Here is a 19972-nt window from a genome sequence, read left to right on the forward strand (position 1 = left end):
TTCAATATTCATTGATAACAACGAATCCCATTACTTGTACCAATACTTCCTCCATGCTTGTACTGTATACTACACAGTGCAGTATTAATATCCATTTTGATGTAGCCACATTGTAGATAGGTAGGGTGGGGTAGGCCTACGGAGATAAGTGTGTGGGTTCTCCCTGGTTTAACCATAATACTATAGTCAATCAATTAACTCTATTGACTATGGTTTAGCTCGCCTTATTTGAATTCCTAAATCTGCGGTGTATTTGTGTGGTTTGAGTATATAATCTTTTCTTGTATTATTAATATTATTAATAGTATTAATAATAATGTTGTTTTTTAAGTTAAACTTAAACTGGTTGAATGGTATGTCTGTTCCGTTTTGGAAGCTAAAAAGAAAAAAAAAGTTTATCTTCGATAGAGGGCTCCCTATATTTTATTTGATTATGCAATATGCGTGCATGAAAACAGACTGAAAATCATCGAAAAACTCAGAAAAAAAAGGAGTGGTAAGGAAAATATATTAAAACATCGAAAGTAATGCTTGTACTAGACACTTTGGCCTTCCCAGTCCTTTTCACGGGGTTAGACCGAGCCTAGCTAGGCCCAGCTAGCCTAAGACTCTCAGGAGTATGGGTTGGACCGCTTTCGGTTGCGGTGTACGGGGCACTCTGTAGCCTACTACTAGTACTAGGAGGCCTAGTATTACTCTAAGGCCTAGACCTAGGTTAGCAGAAATCTGACTAGTAGCTAGCCTAGCTACTATAGCATGCATGTTGGTCAAGGTAGCTGGATATAGCCTTGCATGACTGATAATTGTGGGCCTACTGTATGTAGCAGTGGTGTAGTTTTATATATCCGTAAATTTATTCATATTAATTATTATTTCATCCTTCTTTCTAGATTCTGTATGTATGAAAACGTCAAAGACAATGGAATGGTAATTGTTACAGTGCAGTAATCAAAGAGAAATGCCGAAAAAGTTTAAAGGAGAAAACTCGAAAGCAGTGGTAGCAAAAGCGCGGAAGGAAGAAGCCCGACAAATTGAAAAGTCACGAGTCGAGAAAGAAAAGGAAGATGCTTTCTGGAAGGATGATGATAAATTAACTGAAAGAAAAGCTAACAGAAAGGTGGGTGGAAATTATCTATCTTCCATTCAATCTCTGCCCCAGCCAACCAATCTTTGTTTGTGCTCAGTGGGTTTGAAAATGTACTGTACCAAATTTGCACCATTAATTGATTACAAAACAGCCTAAAAGTCTAGAAATGATTTCACAAACATAATTTGTTTTTGTTTCTTGTTAAATTAGCAAAAATAACTATCCTAATAAATAAGGACGTTAGTGTATTGCATCTTCTTTTAAATTTTAAGGTTTTAGATGATTTTAATCCTTTAAGCCTGTTTACATTAGGTGAATTTATTAACAATCGAAAACCTCAGCTTTTTATGCCCATACATATTCAAAATTCTGTGATGAATTCTATTTCCTCAAGTTTTTCACTTCAGCGAATTGAGTATTTTGAGCAGTTTCTACTTTTGCAAAACGCAAACATTCACAACCAATCAGAGCTCAGAAAATGAGTTGTCACGTGTTAAGGAGCACTCATATGAATCAAAAAGCTCAGCAGACATGTGATGGAAATAAAAATCGCAGCTATTCACTCTTGTTGTGGAAATGGTAGCTCGATTTTTCTCACATAAACAATTAGTGTAAAACAGACTTTATGTTCTATTTATTGATTTTGCTGTCTAGGCTGAAAAAGAGAAGAAGCGAATTGAAACTGTAGAAAGAAAAAAGGACAGTCAGAGGTTACTTGATGAAGAAGAAAGCATTATAAAGCAGAAAACAGTGAAGACGGCAAAGGTCAGTCAAGCGGAAATAAGAGCTCAACGTGAACGAGAGGCAGCAGAAAGAGGTAAGTGTTAAGCCTTGTTCACATTGGACTTGGTCAATTTGACCATTGTTCGCACATGGATAATTTCACACAGTAAGTTTTACCATGGTTTTATCAAAATGTAACCGTGATGTTAACAACTACCTGTATATGATGGACTTGCATGGTGACGGTCATGTGGTTACCCGAGACGCACGTTCGGATTGGACTTCTCAGCTGGCATGGTTAATTTTACCGAGGTAAATTCTACTGGTTCTACAGTGTGCGGATTGGACTTTACTCAAAGTGTTTCAATAAAATATACTGGCAATTTTCTTGCGCCGATGTTTATAAATATGTATCATCTCAATATTAAGAGGTAAAAGAAAATCAAGGTAGTGGAACATCTATGTTTTTTTTTTGTCATTGTGTGCTCTCCCCCTTTTATTGTCATATATTTAACATATATAAATGCCTCAATATTGGTCTGAGGCTATAAATGCAGACTGGAAGGGAGAAATAATTAAAAATATCCTCCCTGGTGCATGGTTAATGCAAGCTATGACTGATGAATATACAATGAGTGATTTCTTTGACATCCATTATGAAATTTGTGATTGTATAAATCAAAGGTTCGTCTACACTACTTACTTACTTACTTAAGCCTTGTTACACTTAGCAGTCCATAGGCCATCAACTACACGTCTCCATCTCACACGGTTCTGGGCAATTCCTTCCACCTCTGTCCAGTTATAGCCAGCATCCTTCACCTCCTTATCCAGTTCCATCCTCCATGTGTTCCTTGGGCGTCCTCTTTTTCGTTTTCCTTGGGGATTCCATGTTAGGGCATGCCTAGTTATGTTGTGTTTTGGTTTCCTTAGTGTGTGACCAATCCATTTCCATTTCCTTCTGCTAATTTCAAATTCCACCGGCTCTTGTCCAGTCCTAACCCATAGATCCTCATTTCTTATTTTTTCTGGCCACCATATTCTGAGAATCCTTCTCAGACATTTATTGATGAACACTTGGATTTTCCTTATTATTTGATTAGTAGTTCTCCATGTTTCTGATCCGTATAACAGTACTGATTTGACATTTGAGTTAAATATTTTGATCTTTGTTTTTGTGCTGATGTATCTTGCCTTCCATACTTTTGTTAGTATATTGAAAGTCACCTGTGCTTTCCCAATCCTTCCTTTAACATCTTCCTCTGTCCCTCCTCTGATGTTGACTTTGCTACCAAGGTAAGTAAAAGTTTCCACTGGTTCTGCTTCTCCTTTCCTTAGCTGGATTGCCTGATTATTTCGTGTGTTGACCATCATTACTTTAGTTTTCGCTATGTTTACATTTAAGCCAAGCATACTTGATGTTTCTTCAAGAAGTCTGGTTTTGGTTTGCATTTGCTGATGTGTTTGTGACAACAGAACAATGTCGTCAGCATAGTCCAGGTCTTCTAATTGTTCCCATAAAGTCCATTGAATCCCATTTCTTTTTCCTTGTGTTGTTTCTTTCATTATCCAGTCTATTGCAAGATTGAACAGGAACGGAGACATCAATCCTCCTTGTCTTACACCGGTTTTAATTTCAAATTCCCTGGTAAGACTTCCCTCATGTAAAAATTTTCTACACTACCAAACATAAAATGTGATGTGCCCCTATATAGACATGGTGATGCCATACCACTACCATTTACTGTAAGCATATTACTACCATATTTGGGCACATCACACTTTTCTTGTCAAACTAATTTGATAGTGTAGACAGAGCTTTATTGAAAACCCTCCACCACCTCATCTAATTTTATGGGTGTTTGATAATTTTCCAGTTGCTAAAGCCTTAAAGGAACCAACAAGCCATATTGATGCTCCATTAGAGGTGAATCCTAACATAGCTGCTTCACAACAATTGGCAACAGATGGCGCTGTAGAAGCACGAAGTGTTGAAGAAGCAATTTCTGTGCTTAGGTAAGCATGGTTACCACATGTACACAATTATCGTCTTTTTTGTCTAAACAAAGTCTTGCTAATATTAGCCATTATTGTAATAACAATGCAATTGTCGCTATACTACCCATCTGCCACTGCAGTTATCTTTGCTATTTATTTATGCATGTTTTAAAATAAAGTAACCAATTTAAAATTTGAGTATTAAATAAATACACGGTCAAAGTCAGAAACATCTGCTGTACTTTTAATTTACAACTTCCACAACAGAATTTTACAAAAATGAATAAATATTAAATCAATTCGTTGAGCGTTTAGGATTAGGCAGGGTAACCACAAGTTCAAGGCCTCCTCAACTGTAGTTCTGGTAGAACAAGTCTTATCGAGCAAGGCCCTCAAACATGAGGACCAGTGTACACTTGTGTGCACTTTGCACAGACGAATAAGAGCCGTTTGATGGCAGAACTCGACACGAAGGGATCCATAAGGAAGATTTTTTTTTTTACCATATTTAATGAGAGTGGTCCATCCAGCAATTGCTGATCATTAGGGACCCTCAGAGGTTCACAAGACAAACATATACAGATGCTCTACATAAACAAAGTCTTATTACAAGTCTTTGGGAGTGGAGTTGTAATTTGTCATCAGAAAAAATCCTGACATGTGACAAGACTTTAACCCAAGACCCTTGGAGTGGTAGCCATCATAACCACCAAGCCACAACTCCATGAAAGTTTTTACACAGTTATCGTCTAAAAGCGCATTATAAATATGTATCATTTAATGTGCTATAAAATATACTCAAAATGCTTAAATGATAATTTTATATTATTTTTAAACAGTGTCGCTGATGCAGAACAGCTTGAGAAGCATCCAGAAAAGCGGATGAAAGCCGCTTATACCGCTTACGAAGCAGAACAGTTACCCATACTTAAAGCTGAAAATCCAAACTTGAGGTTATCTCAGTTGAAGCAGATGCTTAAGAAACAATGGCAGAAATGCCCAGACAACCCTATGAACCAACGCTTTAAGAACTATAACCAGAAATGAAGACAACCAGATGATTTTAAAGACAACCTGATGGTCTTAAAGACAACCTGATGGTCTTACTGTAGGTTGAAATGCTGTATTATTTCTACATTAGCTTATAAGTTAATATTTGCTGAATGAGGATGTACAGTCTCACATTCATGTTCGTTTACTCGTTCAAGTTAGGTTCGACTACTGTACCTGCAGTATTATAAGTTTTACTATCTAAACAAGATAGGTGATTGGTGTAAAGCATGATCTGCTATTAAAATCCTAAAGGCCAACTCAGATAGCATCATACGACGAAGCTTGATGAAACGTCTTGACTCATCGGTGCTGTCTGAGTTGAATCCCGACAAGACAAGTCGTCTTGAAATAGCGTCAGGCGTAGTTTATAGATCGCCGGAAGAACTTTAAAAATGTTTAATTTTCTCCCTACCATCTCGTCGGGCCTTGTCGTACAAAGTTGTCTGAGTTAAAGTTGAAATGCTGTATCACTGTTGTCATATAACATGAGGTGGTGAATAGTAAAGCTATGTCAATTTTACAAACTTATAATATCATAGATTTATTTTGCCATATATAAAACACTAACAATCAAACAGATATGAGAAATGTAAACCAATGAGGCAAGATTACCTAAATGTTATAACAAACATAATCATCAAGAGACTCTCCACAAAGAATTACATTTCATTTTAAAAATTTAAAAAGGATTCAAATTACATGAAAATATATATATTAACCTCAAATTATTTTACAGGAATTTTTGGCAAAATCACCCAAATTTGGGCCTTTTTTAAAAATCCAATTAATATGCATTAATATTGCTATATGTGCACGTATAGTACCATATCATCATCTTATAGCGTAATGGGACCTTTTTTTAATACAATTAATATGCACTACTATTGCTGTATGTGCACGAATAGTACCATATCATCATCTTATAGTGTCATGGGACCACATTTGTGGAAAAATAAAAAGGTCGAAATTTGGTCATTTTTCGAGAAAATCCATGTACTATAGTACAGGGATTTTTGGCAAAATTACCAAAATTTAGACCTTTTTGAAATCCAATTAATATGCACTAATATTGCTATATATGCACGTATAGTACCATATCATCATATTATAGTGTAATAGGACCACTTTATGTTGAAAAAAATAAAAAGGTCAAAATTTTGTCATTTTTCGAGCAAATCCCTGTACAGGGATTTTGTCAAAATCACCAAAATTTCGACCTTTTAAAAATCCAATTAATATGCACTAATCTTGCTATATGTGCACGTATAGTACCATATCATCATCTTATAGTATCATGGGACCACTTTATGTCGAAAAATAAAAAGGTCGAAATTTCGTCATTTTTCTCAACTGACACATTTTTCAACCACTTTTGACATATATATATAAGTTATACAGAATAATGAATGACACCTTTTAAAACATGATATATTATAATTAATTCATTTTTGGGATTGTTTTTGTAGGCCTACAGACACTACCGTATTTCCTTTTTATTTTTCGATAAAACTGGTTACTATAGCACAATTGACAAGCGCAGAACCCATTATTCGCCTCTGCGCATGTTTATTATACTATAGTAACCATTTATGTCAAAACTGGTTACCATAGCACAATTGACATGCGCAGAACCCATTATTCATCTCTGCGCATGTTCATTATGCAATAGTAACCATTTACTTATGTCAAAACTGTTTACCATAGCACAATTGACATGCGCAGAACCCATTATTCGCCTCTGCGCATGTTTATTATGCAATAGTAACCATTTATGTCAAAATATAAAAGGGTCGAAAATCGGCCATTTATCGAAAAATTACCATGTACTATAGTCCAGGGAGTTTTCAAAAAATGGCAAATTTTCGACCTTTTTTTTTCTCTCGATAAAACTGGTTACTATAGCACAATTGACAGGCGCAGAACCCATTATTCGCCTCTGCGCATGTTTATTATACTATAGTAACCATTTATGTCAAAACTGGTTACCCTAGCACAATTGACATGCGCAGAACCCATTATTCTTCTCTGCGCATGTTTATTATGCAATAGTAACCATTTATGTCAAAAAATAAAAGGGTCGAAAATCGGCCATTTTTCGAAAATTTCCCTGTACTATAGTACAGGGATTGTTCAAAAAATGGCAAATTTTCGACCTTTTTTTTGTTGATAAAACTGGTTACTATAGCACAATTGACATGCGCAGAACCCATTATTCGCCTCTGCGCATGTTTATTATGCAATAGTAACCATTTATGTCAAAAAATAAAAGGGTCGAAAATCGGCCATTTATCGAAAAATTACCATGTACTATATATAGTCCAGGGAGTTTTCAAAAAATGGCAAATTTTCGACCTTTTTTTTTCTCTCGATAAAACTGGTTACTATAGCACAATTGACCAGCGCAGAACCCATTATTCGCCTCTGCGCATGTTTATTATACTATAGTAACCATTTATGTCAAAACTGGTTACCATAGCACAATTGACATGCGCAGAACCCATTATTCTTCTCTGCGCATGTTTATTATACTATAGCAACCATTTATGTCAAAAAATAAAAGGGTCGAAAATCGGCCATTTTTCGAAAATTTCCCTGTACTATAGTACAGGGATTTTTCAAAAAATGGAAAATTTTTGACCTTTTTTTTTCTCTCTATAAAACTGGTTACTATAGCACAATTGACATGCGCAGAACCCATTATTCGCCTCTGCGCATGTTTATTATGCAATAGTAACCATTTCAGAGGTCCCAACTTGAGAAAGTCCATTCGCAGGAGATTTTGTCGTGAATCACATTCAATTCGTCGGGGCGTCGAAAGTCAACGCGCGGGGAATCGAAAATCAACACGCGTGTCGTTTTACGTCTCTTAACTAACTAAATATGTTACATAATATACAATATTTATAAGTTGGCTTAATTTTTACATAGGTTTATCCATCAATATTTTTACATTCTAATTTTTTTTATGGATCAATCAATCAATCGTTTGATTTTTATAGCCTCAGTACAAAGAATTTTAAAAATATATACTGTAACTAAAATTCAGTATATAACATAATTTAACTTAATTACATAATGTACAATATTTACACATGATAGTATTGCCCAATAGAATTTACTCATTTTTTTTAGGCACAGGCCTATAGCCTAGGGCTTCTACTTCTAGGCCCTAGCCTAGCTAGCTACCATTTTTAAACCCAAAAACTATCCCGAATCCGTCTTATGCTTCATTACGCGAAAAACATTGAGTTTTATATTGTTTTATCCATACGTAATTACACTGGCATTAAAGATATAACATTAAAATGTAGGCCGTTTTATGAGCTATTTCGCCGATTTCTTATCGCTGGGAAATTCCCCACCAGCGACATCGATCGATCGAGGAGTAGGTCTAGGCTGGAGGCCTAGCGTGCATGCCGGAACGGGTGGATTATTGCTATAAATAACAAGTTTGAACAAAAGAGCTTACGACAATCTTAGGTAAATTTTTATTAAACGTAGGCCTACAGTACTTGCTTGGCGAATTCATTTAACATGTTCGTATTATCGGATCGTACAGTAAAACCAAATAAAACACCGCCTCAACAACCTCGTGCGATGTGCGATCTGTTGTTCTTTGCAGCGGATCAACATTAGTAGAGTCCATTAATTACGAGGGTGTTTAAAAATGTAATAACTATTAAAAACGTTTCTCAACCACTGTGTAATCAAAGCGTTAATTTAGTTAAAACTTGGATCCTCCCAAAATTAATAATCGCTTATTCCGGTTACCACGTGATTGATTCATGGTTGGTTGCACGCTTCTTTTTTTCTACGTCCGGCGTGTAGTACCGTGCATGTTTATATTATTGTTTACGGTTTAACAAAAGGCAGTGCATACAAATAAAAATACATTAATAGACCACGGAGACTGCATGAATAGACATTGTTTCAACATCCTGCCTCACTTTTGTCTGGTTATTGACTATTGTTGACCTGGGCTGAGCCTGGGTGTAACCGTAAATCAATTTGGCCAAAAATATGGGGAAATTTGAAAATGCGGTAAAAAAATAAAAATGCGGTAGAAAACGTCGAGATAGCGGTAGCGCGGTAGATGGGTACTAAAAGCGGTAGACTACCGCGAGTAGCGGTAGACTTGGGACCCCTGCCATTTATGTCAAAAAATAAAAGGGTCGAAAATCAGCCATTTTTCAAAAATTTCCCTGTACTATAGTACAGGAATTTTTCAAAAAATGGCAAATTTTCGACCTTTTTATTTTTTGATAAAACTGGTTACTATAGCACAATTGACATGCGCAGAACCCATTATTCGCCTCTGCGCATGTTTATTATACTATAGTAACCATTTATGTCAAAACTGGTTACCATAGCACAATTGACATGCGCAGAACCTATTATTCGTCTCTGCGCATGTTTATTATGCAATAGTAACCATTTATGTCAAAAAATAAAAGGGTCGAAAATCGGCCATTTTTCGAAAATTTTGCTGTACTATAGTACAGGGATTTTTCAAAAAATGGCAAATTTTCGACCTTTTTTTTTTTATGATAAAACTGGTTACTATAGCACAATTGACATGCGCAGAACCCATTATTCGCCTCTGCGCATGTTTATTATGCAATAGTAACCATTTATGTCAAAAAATAAAAGGGTCGAAAATCGGCCATTTATCGAAAAATTACCATGTACTATAGTCCAGGGAGTTTTCAAAAAATGGCAAATTTTCGACCTTTTTTTTTCTCTCGATAAAACTGGTTACTATAGCACAATTGACAAGCGCAGAACCCATTATTCGCCTCTGCGCATGTTTATTATACTATAGTAACCATTTATGTCAAAACTGGTTACCATAGCACAATTGACATGCGCAGAACCCATTATTCTTCTCTGCGCATGTTTATTATACTATAGCAACCATTTATGTCAAAAAATAAAAGGGTCGAAAATCGGCCATTTTTCGAAAATTTCCCTGTACTATAGTACAGGGATTTTTCAAAAAATGGCAAATTTTCGACCTTTTTTTTTCTCTCGATAAAACTGGTTACTATAGCACAATTGACAAGCGCAGAACCCATTATTCGCCTCTGCGCATGTTTATTATACTATAGTAACCATTTATGTCAAAACTGGTTACCATAGTACAATTGACATGCGCAGAACCCATTATTCTTCTCTGCACATGTTTATTATACTATAGCAACCATTTATGTCAAAAAATAAAAGGGTCGAAAATCGGCCATTTTTCGAAAATTTCCCTGTACTATAGTACAGGGATTTTTCAAAAAATGGCAAATTTTCGACCTTTTTTTTTGTTGATAAAACTGGTTACTATAGCACAATTGACATGCGCAGAACCCATTATTCGCCTCTGCGCATGTTTATTATGCAAGAGTAACCATTTATGTCAAAAAATAAAAGGGTCGAAAATCGGCCATTTTATCGAAAAATTACCATGTACTATAGTCCAGGGAGTTTTCAAAAAATGGCAAATTTTCGACCTTTTTTTTTCTCTCGATAAAACTGGTTACTATAGCACAATTGACAAGCGCAGAACCCATTATTCGCCTCTGCGCATGTTTATTATACTATAGTAACCATTTATGTCAAAACTGGTTACCATAGCACAATTGACATGCGCAGAACCCATTATTCTTCTCTGCGCATGTTTATTATACTATAGCAACCATTTATGTCAAAAAATAAAAGGGTCGAAAATCGGCCATTTTTCGAAAATTTCCCTGTACTATAGTACAGGGATTTTTCAAAAAATGGCAATTGACCTTTTTTTTTCTCTCTATAAAACTGGTTACTATAGCACAATTGACATGCGCAGAACCCATTATTCGCCTCTGCGCATGTTTATTATGCAATAGTAACCATTTATGTCAAAAAATAAAAGGGTCGAAAATCGGCCATTTTTCAAAAATTTCCCTGTACTATAGTACAGGAATTTTTCAAAAAATGGCAAATTTTCGACCTTTTTATTTTTTGATAAAACTGGTTACTATAGCACAATTGACAAGCGCAGAACCCATTATTCGCCTCTGCGCATGTTTATTATACTATAGTAACCATTTATGTCAAAACTGGTTACCATAGCACAATTGACATGCGCAGAACCCATTATTCGCCTCTGCGCATGTTTATTATGCAATAGTAACCATTTATGTCAAAAAATAAAAAGGTCGAAAATCGGCCATTTTTCGAAAATTTCCCTGTACTATAGTACAGGGATTTTTCAAAAAATGGCAAATTTTCGACCTTTTTTTTTCTCTCTATAAAACTGGTTACTATAGCACAATTGACATGCGCAGAACCCATTATTCGCCTCTGCGCATGTTTATTATGCTATAGTAACCATTTATGTCAAAAAATAAAAGGGTCGAAAATCGGCCATAATAAACATGCACAGAGGCGAATAATGGGTTCTGCGCATCTTACAATGTTAAAAGTAATTGTAATAAAAACATTGCATTCATTATTTTACATTTAAAAAAAGTAATTTAAATATATAAAATAATTAACAAAATGCCTAATAAAAGACGATAAAAATTGATTAAAAATTGATTGACAGTTGTAATTATTCTGTAAAGCTTGTGTTCGTGTTCGTGTAGAGAGGCTATAAACTCAGGGGAGGAATATAAAATACTCTCCCTTTTCACCAAGACAAAAATGAATGAGATGAGTAAGAAGAATGCAAAAGTGAAAAATAAGATATTTAGAATGGATAGGATGGAATCTATTTAATGAAAACCGTAAGGTTAGAGTCCACACTGTGCAAGTCCAAAATAGTATTTTGACTCTGTGTGTATGCGAGACGCTTCATACCCGGATGTAAAACTTTTATATATATATATATATATATATATATATATATATCTATACCAATAAAAAGACTTAAAATAACTTTATACATCAATATTAAAATATTTGTAAATCTATTCAATTAAATATATATATACATATACATATACTCATCACAGGCACAGAAAAATTCAAAACGATAAAGATGGAAAAGTCGCTAAAATCGAAATTCGAAACCGGAACAGTTTGCTTGATATGCAGATTTTTCTTAACCTTTAGACCACTGGGTTTTTTTTCATTCTATTAAAATATTCTCTATTATTATATTCACCATGCTGTTTCTTCGGAATATTCATTAAATACATCAATAAAAAGAAAAAATATTCTAAATTATACAATCAATACAAACTGAGAAAAATGCATCAACCATAATAAGCATATAAAAAGATACAGATTCCTAACAGAGCTACTAACACACTGTTTAATATGAGTTTATGCCTTGGTTCCTGCCCTATACTTCTTGATGTTTCTGTTGTTTTTGGTTCTGTTTCTATTTCGTCTGGGACGCCACAGAACCACTTGAAAAACTTAAATACATTTGTCTTATTAGCATTTTCCTCAATCTGTATGTCGGTAATATCATCTGAAATTATTAAACACATGTTACAATGGTTTAAATAGTATATTTATTTTATTTTATGTCTTTAGGCAATGTGGCCAAGGATTACCAATAGTAAATTAATCAGATAGGGGCTATTTTGTGAACCAGTTCACTGGGGTAACTCCCCTACTTTTCTCGAATAATGAACTGTGATCTTTAAAGTGCACACAGGTTATAACTGTGTACACTGGACCTACGGTTTATAGTCCTTATCCGAGAAGACTTGTTCCACCACCAGAACTAAGAGCGAGTCATCCTCCACCCTTGCCGATGTTGACAGCTCTTTACAGTAAACTTAACCGCTCTGGCATTTCACTGCTGCTAATTTATGGAAATTAATCTTCACTTCCAGAGGGATTTGTAATTCTGCCAACTTTAAAACATGAGTGTGTATGGACTCGTCCTATTACAATAAAAAAAACTAAAGATGTCTGAAGATGTGTAGTTTATACTAATGTATGTTACCTGTTACAGCTGGAGCCTTCTGATTGGTTTTTTCATTATCAACTGGTATTTCAGTTTCAACATTAGACACTGTACTCAATCCATAGTTACCAGTCTCTGTTTCCTCATTGTCTACTAGTGGCGTATCACTTCTGTTAGGGTCGCCATATCGTGTCCACCATGTTAGTTTAAATAACTTTATAAAAAGGTAAAAATAGTAATTATTTTTGTCTGTATTCAAAAGCATTTTTAATTTCCTACTCCGCTGCCAAAAACCGAGATGAAACAAGTGGATTAATTGAATAAAAGTTTACTTACTACTAGAATAATAGATGTGTTATAAAACCAACAATGAATGTTTTGTTATTGTTGAATGGAGAGAATATTTCATTTGTTGAAAGATTGTCTTATATACAGTTAAATAGTATTTTTAACTCATGAAATATTCAACCCATTAAACTCATAAACATTCATTATTTGTATACTATTAACTTTATAAATGTTTAAAAATTCTTACTTTATCTTTATCAACTGGTGTTGTAAAGTAACTGAGTGTGATTTGTATGACCAGAGCAATGACCAGAATAATAGTACCAATGTAAAAGTAGTGTAGCTTCATGATGCTAGGCCGATCGTCAGGCTCACCACAGGCAGGCTCCGGATATACAAACTCCAAAATGATGCGAATTAGAGAAACAAGATGAGCTCCAATAAGAGCATAGAATGCTCCCTATGAAAACAAAATGTAATTATTTTTAAGGGGAAATGGTTAGATTTTTAAATAAATTTGAAAGAAAGTAGTGTGTATTGTTTTTTTTGTTTAAATTTTTGATACGCCCTCTAGTGAGCAGGGAATTGAAATATGTGCCAACAAATCTAAACAACATATGTTGTGAGTGGCCAACCGTAATTATGTAGCCATAACCTTCGGCAAGGGTTCGAGGCTTGCTCGCTCCACAGCTTTGGTGGTAGAACAAGTCTTCTCGGATAAGGACTATAAACCGTAGGTTCAGTGTTCACATCTAGCTCATGTGCACTTTAAAGAACCTAGTAGGGGCCCTCTGAGAGACCAGTCTTTGACTGAAGAGGTTACCCAGTATAAATAAATAACAAATTCAAAAAATGATGCTGGGCCATCAAATCTGAGAAGTCCAAATACACTCTAAACTAGAAACTCAACAATTACTTACAGCTTCAGTAGCTCGCTCCCAGAATATACCAAGGCAGAAGATAACAGTGAGCGGTGGTTGTAGATAGATCGATATCTTTTGTATGTAGTAAAAAAGTTCTCCGTTGTTGGATGACTCCACCAAAGGAATTAGTAATATACTGATTATAACCATTAGAACTATAAATAATCTGAAAAAAAAAAAAAAAAAATTTAATTTTAATTGTGTGACCAACCAGAATTTTCTTTTAACTTTCAAAAAAAGAACCCAAATGTTTGTCCTGTCGTAGCAGCAGTAGTAGCATAACAACAGAAACGTTGAGACGTTCTTAACTTTGCTTTACTACCTTTTTAGGAATAAGATTGTGAACCAATCATTTTATTTGACTAGTGTTTATTCTCTATGTATGTATGTAAAATGTATTCTTTACAATCAGACTACTTTCTAAAAAACAAGACATTTAGGTAAAAAGGTGTGGTTTTATATGAGTTGACTATATACCTTCCAACAATACCCTGTTCTTTTTGCGTACAGTATGGTCGCAATTTTCGCCAAATATCAAGAGTGAAGATGGTGCTAGAACTGTTAAATATCGACGTTAGTGAGCTCACCAATGCACATAACATGACAGCTAGCATTAGTCCTGTTAAACCTATGAATGAATTGAGAAAGAATTATTTGTCAAAATCATGCTTTGTCAGTCAGGTGCTACAGATGTCTGTTTATACTAACTGTAACAATGTGTAAAATAAAGAAAGAGATTCATTGGAGCTACTACTTTTTGAGTTTTATTACTAACCACTGCCTATGGTACCCAAACTGGACTCTACAATGTTTTGGAGTTATAAAATTTAGAGATTTTCATGCTGGATATATTATTTCTCACTTGTTTTTATTCTCAAAGCAGTTTTCATAAATTTAGGATCAGTTGCTTGGGCAACATAACCAGGCCTAATATTGCATTAAGCTCTCTCTACACTATCAAACTAGTTTGACAAAAAAAAGTGTGATGTGCCCAAATATGGTGGTGATATGACATCATCATGTCCATATATGGGCACATCACTTTTTTTTTTGGCACATAAAGTTTGATAGTGTAGACAAGGCTTTAGATTCTTTCTCTTATTTACCTGAGGGAAGCAGTTCAACTACCATCAATGGATAAGCTATGTTGGAGCATGACTCAGAATTACCACATACCTTATAGCAGACATCAGGATCTACACAAGCAACTTGATCTAAAATGTTAAAGAATTGATGTTAACAAGTTACAGTCACATCACTGGGCCTCTTTCAACTGGACCATAATGTCCGATTTTCAGGTGGGTCCAAGCCTTCAGAGTATTATATATGTGTTTACGTATTGTCAAAGAATAGATTGAGGAAGCATGTCACAACCCTGCATGTGGATCAATTTACATGACCTAACTTGGTCACCAAAAATCAAAAGTTGCGTTTTACCATTTTCTTTTTGGTGTCCAGTTTTTTGTGAACCCTAACATTTATAAATAACATATTTTTTTTTATTAGGAAGAAAGTGCATCTTTGAAAAAACCTTTCTAAGAGTAAAGAATGGGGTCATAGACTTACCTGCAAAGAGGATTCTACTAATCATACCAGGCATAACAATAACAAACATAGGGAGTATCTTGAGATAACCAGCAAATAATGTTGCGCCTTTTCCATTAGAGAGGTTCTTCGCTGACAATGCACGTTGAACTATAACCTGTGATAAACAGAAGGCACTTAAAATTAGGTACTCAGAGATGCTGATGTCAATCTGTTAGCTTTCATTTCTGAAGTTCCTAGCGAGGGAATATCAAACTTGTACTGTCTGTCAGTTTAAAAAATATTTGACAACTTGCCTGATCCATTGCCCAGTATTGGAGAGATGAAGGCAGTGCTCCAATGAAGAAGCCTAGCCAAGGCATATCTGAATCCCAAGGATCACGGAATATATGCCAGTAGTCTTCCCGTGGGAGGCCACATGAATTGTTATTATATAACGTGTCATTTGGCACAGCAGTTGCATATAAAGGTTCAAGATTCTGGTAACCACCAATTTCATTAAAACCTATAAAATAAAAAAAAAGATAATGGATTATAGCTCTCTCTACACTATCATTATTATTATGTGATGTGCCCATATATGAACATGATGATGTCATATCACTACCATATTTGGGCATACCACTATCATATTTGGGCATACCACTACCATATTTGGGCATATCACTACCATATTTGGGTACAATTTGTTTTTGTCAAACTAGTTTGATAGTGTAGACAGAGCTTTACGTACTTTAAGTGCACACAATGCCAGATGTTTATTTCTAGTAGTTATTTATATATTTTTCTGGTATAATATCTTTCTTCTCTTACTGTCATCTCAGTAGTTTCTGTCAACAACACTATTTAGTATTATTTTTAAATTTCAGATATTTCTTACTAATTGCAGCTAATATAACCGCTCCAATGAACATTATAAATGCTTGTAGCGTGTCTGTGTAAATAACAGCTGCAAGCCCTCCTAAAAAAACAAGAACAATTAATTTTTAAATATATTATGATTAAACACAGTAAACGGTTTTATGGAAATATATTGATTAAAAACTATAAAAATTATTTTCTGTGATTTTCTGATTATTATTATTCTTTTCATGTATTTCTATAGGACTATTGTAAATTAAATATTTTATATATAACAATAAGCTTTTTATATATTTCTATAGGAATATTGTAAAATGAAATATTTTATAAATAACAATAAGCTTTTCATTTATTTTTTAAAGGATTATTTTAAATTTAGTTAATCTGAAAGAATGTTACACATCTGTTGGTTGGGATAACAGGTGCACTTATTTTGTGTATTTAAAATACAGTATAAGGTATGAATTACTTTTCTAAACCAGGATGATTCAAAGGAATTTATGAATAACAATAGAGATAATTGATTCGTTTGCTTACCAGCAATTGTGAAGATAGAGATAATAACGAGTAAAATGGCAATAGACGCATAGATATTCCATCCAAATGCAACATTGATAAACAAAGCCCCTGCATACAGATCAACCTGTATATAAACAATATACAAATGTTTATGTTATTTCGTTTATAAACTGGGTGACTTCTTCAGTATAAAGCTCTGTCTACACTATCAAGCTAGTTTGACTAAAAAGGTGTGATGTGCCACAAATATGGTAGTGATATGACATTATCATGTCCATATATGGGCACGGTAGTTTTTGTTGTCACATAAAGAGGAGGATTCAAGAAAGGAAAGTCGGTGAGGAAAACAGGGGGATGGAAACCCCATTTTCTCATTATAATTCAGGCTCAGCCTTCTCTAAATACATCTTTAGCTTGGTCTACACTAGCAAACTTTATGTGACAAAAAAAATGTGATGTGCCCAAATATGGACATGTCACATCACACATTTTTTGTCAAACTAGTTTGATAGTGTAGATACGGCTTAAGAATACCTGTTTTTATTAATTAATTAAAGGCTCTATAAAAATTATGAATTCATACCGATATTTTAGTGAGTATATACCACAGAAGACTCAAAACAGCTACATAGGCCTGTAGTCTGTGACCACCATATCTCTTTGATAAGTATTCCGGCATCGTATATACACCAGCAGCCATATAAACTGGTAAAAATATCCAGCTAAGACATTGAAGTAGAAATAATGCCTATATAGAAAAGCAAAACATGCATTCATTAAATTTTCAAAATATATTTATATACTGTCAGTTTCCATATGATAAGATAGGTAGATTTTTTTAAAGTTTTTCAAAATACACACATAGGATGATGATTGGTACATTATGAGCCAAGTTGTTATTTCCAAGTTTTTTTATCTTTTGCGAGAATCATTTTTGATGTAAAAGCAGTGACTGCCTATCTGATAAAGCCTGCTTTAATAATTACGTTAAGTTAAAATTCTGAAGTTATCTACCAGTCAAACAACGTTGTAAAATAAAAATAAAAGATAGATTTATATAGTTCAAATAAACGTCTATGCGCTCAACAAAAATTGTCACCATATAAATAAACTTTTATTTAAGTACCATTATATTTATTAATGTATATTATATTTTTTTTGTTTTTCTGATGCCGCACACCATATTTGGAACATCCAGGCATCACCTTTATAAGAACTGAATTGGAGGAATCTTGGTGACTCATACTTACATTGAGCTCAAATGCTGCAACTGCTATTCCACTCGCAGCACCAGACCCAGCAAGACCTATAAAGTGTTCACTACCAATATTGCTTGCGAACAGTGACGCACCCACCTACATTAGCAACATTTCATTGGTTAGAATATCTAATTACATCATGAAATAAACTCTCTATATTTGTTGATTATACCATATATCCTCTGGTATAACCCCACCCTCCTAGAACATGAAATTGTGCCAACTTACAGTAGGGGGGTGTGACTATACCCGGGGAATCCCTGATTCAGGAAAAACATGATTTGTTAAGCATTACTTTCTAGTCTACATCCAGACAAAAATCAATACTGGGACTATATCCAAATTCCTGTTTGTGAAATCAGAAATAAAGTAGGGGTGGGATTAGACCAGAAGTGGGATTATACCACTCTATATGGTAGAGGTAACAGACTATAAACGTTTAGAACAGATGTGTGTAAACAAATAATAAAACAAATATTGTTTTGTACAGTATTTGTGGAAATGAAGAGAATATGTTAATTTGTCGGATCCGAGTCATTAAATAGAACAGTCAATCCTTCATTCAACAAAAAATAAGATAGTACAATGTTTTGATGTCATCATCATTAGGACAGCTTAATCAGCTACAGTATGCATCATCTGCTATCAAGGACTTACTGTCAACTAGCTTACACCAATATACATAATTATTATACTATTGCTAAACATATGTCCAAATTGTCCATGTACACAGAATCATTACTGTACTTACTGGTAGCCAGAACATAGAATTTCCAGCCAAAAAGTATTCTTTTGATGTAGATCTTGATGAGTGAAATAATGACTGAAATGAAAAAAAATACAATTTTGTCTAGAAAACCAGCAAGAATAGAATCTGGTTTGATGATAACAATCATTTTGACTGTTTTGAACCCTCATCAAAAGACAAATTTAAATAAATGTTTGTTAAACTTTATGGTAACTATACCCTTCATTGATATAAAAATTCCAATTGATATTCTGAGTGAGGCCATAGTGAACTAAAATATCTCTATGGTGAGGCCTTTTAAAATTGATAAACAATATTATACAATATATTATATTAACATATATACAAGATTATTAAATTCATTTTTACACTGCTCAGTGTTACCCTATTTAAAGTTCATTTTGTTTATTGATAAATATAAAATAAAATGGATTTATAAAGCTGAGTGATCAACCACCAGCAAATCTGAGTGTATGTTTAAACGAATTGGCTGGCTAATTAAGAGCATGTCCGGCCCTAAACCTTTTGTATTGTATTGACTTGTACTAAAAGGGGCTAGGCCTAAGTTGTATTGTCGGTCGGTGTCCTTGGTTGACCTACTTTAACCCTATCCGAATAAAAACCAGTTAGTAAATACTTACTGCTATTCCCACCGACAGGACACATGCAAAATATATTACAAGAACAATAATATCTTCTGTAGTTACTGAGGTAGCCATACTTCACGTCCTACCGGCTCTACTGTAAAGACGTAAATGATGGCAATAAACAATGGGTAAGGTTTGTTTTGCTCCGTGACCATTCATGCGTGAAATTTAGAACTGTACATACATATTGACATACTGATTAGAGGCTATTTTTCAAGTCAGTACTTTTAAATTTAAGAGGACAATTTAAAAAAAAAATGCTTAGGTTATTTTGAAACTGACTTAAGCACAATAGATTTTTGCCTTATGACTTTATATTGTAATATTTTTGTCAAATGTTCTAATTTGTTTGCAGTAGGTATTCTATAAAGATATTTTTATTATTAATATATTGTGATTCATTCATGTACTTTAAAAAGCAAATTGATTA

At 34.2% G+C, this 19972-nt stretch overlaps 2 protein-coding genes across 2 annotated transcripts; one reads left to right on the forward strand and one right to left on the reverse strand.

Annotated features, from left to right (window-relative positions):
* Positions 1-414: 414 nt before the first annotated feature.
* Positions 415-5385, forward strand: LOC140051165 (coiled-coil domain-containing protein 124-B-like). Its single transcript, XM_072096297.1, has 5 exons — positions 415-496; positions 891-1117; positions 1742-1904; positions 3688-3826; positions 4648-5385. The coding sequence occupies exons 2-5, from the start codon at positions 959-961 to the stop codon at positions 4853-4855; spliced, it is 669 nt and encodes a 222-aa protein (XP_071952398.1). The 5' UTR covers positions 415-496; positions 891-958; the 3' UTR covers positions 4856-5385.
* Positions 5386-11742: 6357 nt separating this feature from the next.
* On the reverse strand, positions 11743-19615 carry LOC140050872 (sodium/mannose cotransporter SLC5A10-like). Its single transcript, XM_072095838.1, has 14 exons — positions 19537-19615; positions 18899-18970; positions 18139-18243; positions 17472-17636; positions 16907-17012; positions 16389-16469; positions 15805-16013; positions 15530-15665; positions 15070-15177; positions 14441-14591; positions 13961-14129; positions 13288-13500; positions 12792-12966; positions 11743-12308 (listed from the first exon to the last, which is right to left on the reverse strand). Exons 1-14 carry the CDS (start codon positions 19612-19614, stop codon positions 12088-12090), a joined length of 1989 nt encoding a protein of 662 aa, XP_071951939.1. The 5' UTR covers position 19615; the 3' UTR covers positions 11743-12087.
* Between the last annotated feature and the right edge of the window lie 357 nt (positions 19616-19972).

This window comes from Antedon mediterranea, chromosome 6 (genome assembly GCF_964355755.1).
Source record: "Antedon mediterranea chromosome 6, ecAntMedi1.1, whole genome shotgun sequence".
NCBI lineage: Eukaryota > Metazoa > Echinodermata > Crinoidea > Comatulida > Antedonidae > Antedon > Antedon mediterranea.

Bases quoted from the DNA above. Each gene is read 5' to 3' on its own strand.
- LOC140051165 (XM_072096297.1), top strand. From the start codon at position 959: ATGCCGAAAAAGTTTAAAGGAGAAAACTCGAAAGCAGTGGTAGCAAAA. The intron at 1,118-1,741 runs GTGGGTGGAAAT...TTTGCTGTCTAG, and splicing joins AAAGAAAAGCTAACAGAAAG to GCTGAAAAAGAGAAGAAGCG. The intron at 1,905-3,687 runs GTAAGTGTTAAG...ATAATTTTCCAG, and splicing joins ACGAGAGGCAGCAGAAAGAG to TTGCTAAAGCCTTAAAGGAA.
- LOC140050872 (XM_072095838.1), bottom strand. From the start codon at position 19,614: ATGGCTACCTCAGTAACTACAGAAGATATTATTGTTCTTGTAATATAT. The intron at 14,130-14,440 runs GTATATAGTCAA...TTTTTTTTTCAG, and splicing joins GAACAGGGTATTGTTGGAAG to ATTATTTATAGTTCTAATGG. The intron at 12,967-13,287 runs GTAAGAATTTTT...CTTTTTATAAAG, and splicing joins CACCAGTTGATAAAGATAAA to TTATTTAAACTAACATGGTG.